The sequence below is a fragment of the Melanotaenia boesemani genome, chromosome 10 (assembly GCF_017639745.1).
Source record: "Melanotaenia boesemani isolate fMelBoe1 chromosome 10, fMelBoe1.pri, whole genome shotgun sequence".
In the NCBI taxonomy this organism is placed as follows: Eukaryota; Metazoa; Chordata; class Actinopteri; order Atheriniformes; family Melanotaeniidae; genus Melanotaenia; species Melanotaenia boesemani.
In genome coordinates this window covers 15,794,248-15,801,146 of record NC_055691.1, presented here as the reverse complement: position 1 = coordinate 15,801,146, position 6,899 = coordinate 15,794,248, and the positions used below count along the sequence as shown (strand labels likewise).

Sequence of the window (6,899 nt, the reverse complement as noted above, 5' to 3'; positions counted from 1 at the left end):
TAACCTTCCCTGCCTGCTGGATTCAAATGACAAAGATGAAATTCAGATATCAGAGGAATGCAGCCTGTTTTAGCTCAGTTAAACGTTTTCCATGCTTAAACCGTGAGTCTGAGTTTGTTCCAATTGAGCTATTTACTTCTAAAATGAGTCAATTACTGTTTATGGGGCTGATGATGAGCAGCACTGTGTTGATTTTACAGTATTCATCCCCCCTTTGTGGTATCAAATGCGTTCAAGCATGGATGATATGCTCTGTTATTTTATTTTTTAGACTTTATTTATGCACTGGCAAGCCTGCTGTGATCATGCCTGTGGCATCCCACATAACACTTTATATATTCTACAATTCCAGCTCCCTAAAAATGAGAAGGAAATCAGAATTCAACGAGCTGCAAATTTCATAAACCTACATTTTATTAACAGAAAATAACAACATGTTAGATGTTGAAACAGATATTTCTATTTCATGGAAAATATTAGCTCATTTTGAATTTGATGGGAGCAACACATCTCACAAAAGTTGGAACAGTATCAAAAAATAAAGGCTGTAACAGTTCTTGGCACAAATCCCAAACAAGTAGAGGAGTGTCACCACTGGGAACACAGCTCATTGTGCAATCCACAAATACTGGTTAAAGCTCTATCACGCAAAGAAGAAGCCATATGTGAGCACAATCCAGAAACTCTGACTTCTTCTCTGACCCAAAACATTTAAAAACGGTTCGAGGCAAAGTGGAAAACTAATCTTTAGTCAGATAAATCAAATTTTAAAATTCTTTTTGGAACCCTGGACCCCGTGTCCTGCAGGATAAAGAGGACAGGGGCCGTCCAACTTATTACTTTTTTACTTGTTACTTTCTGAAATAAAGTGTTTCTGCAAGATTGTGATTTACACCTGATGGCCTTTGATTGTAACAAACTAAAAAAAAAAAAAAAAAAAATAACTGATGTGGCTTTAAAAAAAGTTTCCAAAGACCAAACTTTAGGAGCCAACCAAACACTGGAAGCACCATAGTTACAAATACAGTCGAAAATAAAATATATCTGACATGATCATGTAAGATGTCCCAGATTTCCAGTTCAGTTCAAGGTTTACATCAATGTACAGAAAAGACAGTGACCATAAAGTTCACCCAGTTTTAGACACAGACAGTTTATAGATATGTCATAAGAAAGGTTTAATATTGATTAAATTCTATTCATCACTTTCCTTCATGTCTTTAGTTTTCCAGCCAAACCAATAACCTGCTGAACTAAGACCAAAACAATATTTAGCAAAAACAAGCTTATTTTTATTTCTTTATGCGTGACACAGAAACTGAGTCTGATTTGTGCATCCTCCCACATCACCCTTGATACCCATCACCGAGAGACAAGTGCAAAGCAAACCTCTGACTGAGTGCATTCGTGAGGGGAGACAAATCAAATCTGCCAAACTGTGATGCAAAAGAAACCTTCCGCCTCGTGATGCTAAAGTGACGTCTGATGAGACGGTGACGGGATGGCAAAGATGATGGAGGGAAATGAGTGAAAGCAGGGGGGTGGTGTCAGTGGGTGGGAAGGTAGAGGGATGTAGATGAGGAAGAGGAGAAGAGATGGGTGGGTGTGGGGGTTAAGAGACTGATCCTCTGACATCACATTGGCTCTTATATACTGAGGGAATGGAGCCAACTGCACTTCATACCCAACCAGGATCTGCAAAAGCGTTTTGGGATCTTGAAGAGAAGAACAGAAAGAAAAAGAGGACGCAGCAGCATCACTGTAAATTCCTGACCCTTAAACATATGGACTAGATTCCACCTCAGGTCCTCTTCAGTGTGGAACCCACTTTTTTGATTTGATTTCATTTGTTTTTATTTTTTCTTATCAAGATGCAGGCACAGTTGGCATGTATGCTTCTTCTCTGTTTCACATGTGGCGCACTGGGAACAGGTAAGCAACAGGATTCTTTCCATCTGCATCTTTCAATGGCTTCATTTATCATAATTAAAGAGGGGAAAAGCCACAACACTGAGTCTGTCCCATTTGTCTTGGTCTCGACTTGCTCTGCGCAACAGGTGCATCCTTTTGTGATGATGCTGTAGATAATTCAAACAGCATCAGTTGTCATTTATTTTAAGGAAATTACTTTAAATGGGAATTTGCAATTTAAAGAATTCTTGAAATTTTGATTTTTAACCAATGATTTAAAAAAAAAAAGTGATTTAACAGGCTATGTTTTGGTCCAGCAGACCGAAAAAACATTTGTTAAATGTTGGAGTTTAGGAAGATAGTTCAGAAACTGCATCAATCAACGATGTCATGAAGTGTGGCAACTCAGATTGAGCCTCACTGAGCATCTCAGTCTTCCAGTGGATCAACGCCTGCTTTAAGGTTCGAGTTGGCTTCCATCAAATAAAAAATGTGGGCTCACATTGTCTTCAAATGAAATTTAATATACTTAAACTTAATTTGCAGGCTTGTTTGGAAGAATCAAAAACCCCAGATGAGTCAACAGGCAGTGCTAGATTTATAAGATCATTACATCTTAAAGATATTTCATTAAAAATCTCATTTAACTAGATTATGCTTTTCCTCATTTTTCCTGTCCAGATGTTGAGCAGGAGAAGCGATCACTAGCAGAGGAGCTTCTCAGCAGTCTCCTCACTTCTAAGGTAAGAGCTTTTATTCATTTATTTAGCTCTCATAACATCAGAGAAAGTGTTAAAAAGGTTTCAGCCTTCCGGGTCCTTTGGTGATCCCACTTACATTTAAACACACTGACTTCCCAGGTGTTCTTTCATGAAATCTGGACCCTACGTTGCAGCCACCTTTGGTTTAGTGAATGGGAGATCATCAAGTAGGAGAGGTTGTTTTGTGTCCACTGAAGCTTGAATTTAAGCTGACTTTATTTTGATTTAAGTAGAACGAGCCTCTTTATTTTTTTCAGATAAAATGTGCACAAAAAAACAAACAAACAAACAAATCTAATCAGATTTGCGGCAGATATGAACACGTCCACTGAGATGAGAGGGTAAGAAAAGATGAGGCACTTGTAACATTTAGACTGTTTTAGCATTCATCTGCTGATGCTTGATGAAGGACGTGCAAAGCTGAGGGAAGTTAGGGAAAGTGGACCTGGAGGCATCCATCGTCGGATGGTCGAGCATAATGGGATTCAGATGGACCTGACAGCAGCATAACGATGCATCTTCCCCCTCTGTCTGCTTGATAAATAACCGGGGTGCTCGCATTTAGACGTGACGGTGACAAATCAGCCGTGTGATTCATTGCCGCTGATGCTCGGAGGTTGCTCAGGGGTGATGATTGTGATTAGAACTTGCTGGATGACTAAAGGAGTGCTCTAGAGACTGGGAAGACAAGTATTATAGAGGATGCTGTCAGTCTCCATTTGAACAATATACACGATTCATTTAAATTGCATGACCTGCTGATCGACTTCACTTTGTCACTCATTGGAGAGAGAGAGATCTATTTTTTACACAACTCAGGGTTCATCTGTTTGTCTGGCTGGTTTTGAGCTGACCCCTATCATGACTTGTTCGCATTGTTGGGCTGTTGGAGGCTAAGCTGCAGCTTTACATGACTTGTTGTTCAGATATTTGAAAAAGCGGAAAAGTTTCAGCATTAAGACTCAGATTAAGACCCGTAATCATTCATGTGACTTTACTTGGTCCAAGTTTTTCATTTTTTTTTAAACTCTAAGAAGCAGCAGCTTTGCTTACTAAAAAAGAAAGAAACCTGCATCAATATTTTAACCATCTTTAAAAATATCAGAACCCCAGAAGCAAAGTGAGCAAACTTAGTTTTGGAAGTGAGATAAAATATCTTGTTGATATTTCTTTTTTTCATGATTTTAATGTAAGAGCATTTCTCTTTCAACAATGATTTGGTTCTTAGTGATCTTAATAAGCTAACTGACTTCTTACTGAGATTTTATTTAGTCTGTTAATGGTTGAAACCAGAAATGGTGCAATTATTAAGTACAAAACTAAAATAATAATAATAATAATAATAATAATAATAATAAACCCCAAATATATGACTTTTTATGTTTGGTTTGTTTGAGTTGGAATTTTTTTGTTTGTTTGTTTGTTGTTCTGCACATCTAGAAAAAAACTTTGTGGGTCAAATTTTGTTTGTATGTTGCCAGATTTAGCTAATTTGAATGAATAAAAACCCCAATATATTAGTTTCTATTCTCCGTGTTTGAAAGCTGACATTTACAGTTACTTGCAGCCTTCTGAGTCCGTCCTTGCTCTGCAACACTGCTGGCTGAGGCAGAAAAATGAAAAGGTACATTCAGTTTGTGGACGTGGGGTCATGAACTGAGCAGATTACACACTCATTATCAAATAACCTTCTCCGCAGTGTGATTTCGATAAGGATAATAACAGGCAACGTGGTCACCAGTTACAGCAGGGATATTGGATCAGCTTGCATTAAGCTGTGCCCTTGACTTTGTGAACAACCTATTTTTATCTTGATTTAAAAGCCAAATCTGCAAATTCAACAGTTTAATACAATAAACATGAAGACCGAAGAGTTTCTCTTGAATCGTCTGTGATTTAATCTTCTTTGGTCTCTCATTCTTCACCTCATTGGTTCCTGTTGTGAGTTCTCCATGTCTCATCTGTTTAATTTCCCTTTTTTCTTTGTTTTTCCTTCAGATGAAACAAAGTAAGCAGAGCGCCCCCTACTGGCACGTGACGCTGACCAACCTGTGTAGGCTGGTGGACGGCCTGCGGCAGGGGGCGTGGAGCAGTGAAGAGGAGGAGGAAGAGGGCGAGCTGAGGGAGGGGAGCCTCCTGCTGCTGGAGGAGCTCTACAGCCTGCAGCACATCTGCCGAACGCTGCAGAGCCGGGAGGAGAGGGTGAGCAGCACACACACACACACGCACTCAGACACACACTAAGACACAGTGGTGGAAAACAAATCATGCAATCCATGAAAAAACAGAAAAAAAAGTATGTTTTGCATTTCAAGAGCCGAAGAAAAGATGCACATTTTCCCAAAAAAGTAATGATATCTGTCTTTTTGGACAACCTCTCTCTCTTATAGTTGACAGCATGTGGCGTGCATTGAACAAAATGACACTTTCAGCATGAACTGGTTCTAATCGATGGTTTCTTTCAAAGGTTTTCAGAATGGAAAAGAAGGAAAACAAAAACCTTTTATTTAAAATGGAACTGATTTCTTGGATTTAAATATGAGCTGATTATTCTCTAACGAAGGAGTAAAATCTCAGAAAATCCCTTCAGATTAGAGTAAAAACTCACAACCATGCAGATGAGATTTTTTTTTTTTAAGTTTGGTTGTTTTTACCTAGTATTTTCTTTATTTTAATGCAAGTCTGCAAAATAAAAATAAGTTAGCATCTTTTGTTTCTTTTAGAAGGACTTGACCTGTTTCATAGAAAATGTGTGTGAAAAGTGTTTTAAATTAATTATTCATCATTTATTCAGGTGCAGATACAGTGATTCAAATTTGCAAAAATGCAAATAAAAATTGCAGAACCGTTAATTACTAATCATTTACCTAGATTCCATTTATTTGGAGGGGAGCGAAAAGAAGAAAAACCCCACACAAGCACCAAACAAAAAGAAAAAATTCAAATTAAAATGAAAAATTTAAAACAAAAAATGCAAAAAAAAACAAAAAAAACAACTATAATCCAGCTAAGCCACTAACAGCATGTCTCAGCTAGTATAAAATCCCCTAAACACATATCCTCTGCAGCACTGACACACACTTCACAGGCACACAGCAGCCCACGCACCCTCTCCTGTAGCAAACACACCTCATTAAGCCTCCCACCATCCTCTTCATCTCTTTCTCCTCCTCCATCATCGTCTTATTTCCCATCTTCACATAGCGTCTGCAGACTATAGCACCTGTTTTTGCCGTGCATGGTGGCGCTCTCCTTTAATCACAGCTACCCGTTACCTTGCTGCTCAGCAACAAAACATGTGTTTGCCTGCCACTCACCTGCCACCGTGTCCCTCCCTCTGCCCCTTCACAGCTACTCCAAGACTCTGTAGAGTATTCAGAGGAGAACAGCGATGCGCCGCTGAAACGAAAATCACCCTACATACTAAAGAGGCAAACCGGGCACAACACCAAGTCACGGAGGCCGTACATCTTAAAGCGAAGTTCAGTTTACTGACGTCCCAGAGACAAGAGGATGTTTTTTTTTTGATAAGACCATATACTTTATGTGATGGTGTGTGTTTTTTTTCTTCTTTTTTATCCTTGTAGCTGCAGTGTTTCTTTTCCTGTTGTTTTTATCCAACCAGACCCTTTGATTGTATGTCCAGCACTGAGGCCTGTCTTTATTCTGCTGCTGCTGAGAATAAAATCCTAAGCATCATGCAAACTGTGCATCTCTGACAAACTGTATTTTCTTTATTTCATCACTGCACAGTGACTCTGTTCTGTTTCCAGATATGATTAAAGGATTCATAATACACAGCTAGTGTGATGTGACAGTTTGTTTTCAGCTCTACTGCAACCATCTAAAACATGAAGAGAACAGTAATATGTTGGAAATTGTCACTGAAGGACAAAACCAGAAAATATTACCCAATAAAAGCTAAATTTTCACCTTGATTTGGGTAAGGTGTAGTTAAATTGTAAAGTAATAAACTTCATAAAGAAATAAAGCAAAACAAACTTAATACATGCTTGTTTAAATAACACGTCACTGTTTAAATACATTGATCAAAATTTACTGAGGGATACATGATGCATACTATGTTTTTGCTCTCTGCTGAGATTTACTAGTTTAAAAAGACGAAAATAAATAAATAAATAAAAACATAAATAAAGCCTAATGTTGGAAACTGATAAAAAGAGAAAATATCCAGTGATCAGAAGTTGTAATCTTGAAGCACTTGTG

At 38.3% G+C, this 6,899-nt stretch overlaps 1 protein-coding gene across 1 annotated transcript; it reads left to right on the top strand.

Moving 5' to 3' along the window:
- The first annotated feature begins 1,633 nt into the window (after positions 1-1,633).
- nts (neurotensin) lies at positions 1,634-6,470 on the top strand. The gene is made up of 4 exons (XM_041997462.1): positions 1,634-1,932; positions 2,593-2,654; positions 4,671-4,874; positions 6,024-6,470. Exons 1-4 carry the CDS (start codon positions 1,872-1,874, stop codon positions 6,165-6,167), a joined length of 471 nt encoding a protein of 156 aa, XP_041853396.1. The 5' UTR covers positions 1,634-1,871; the 3' UTR covers positions 6,168-6,470.
- Positions 6,471-6,899: the final 429 nt, after the last annotated feature.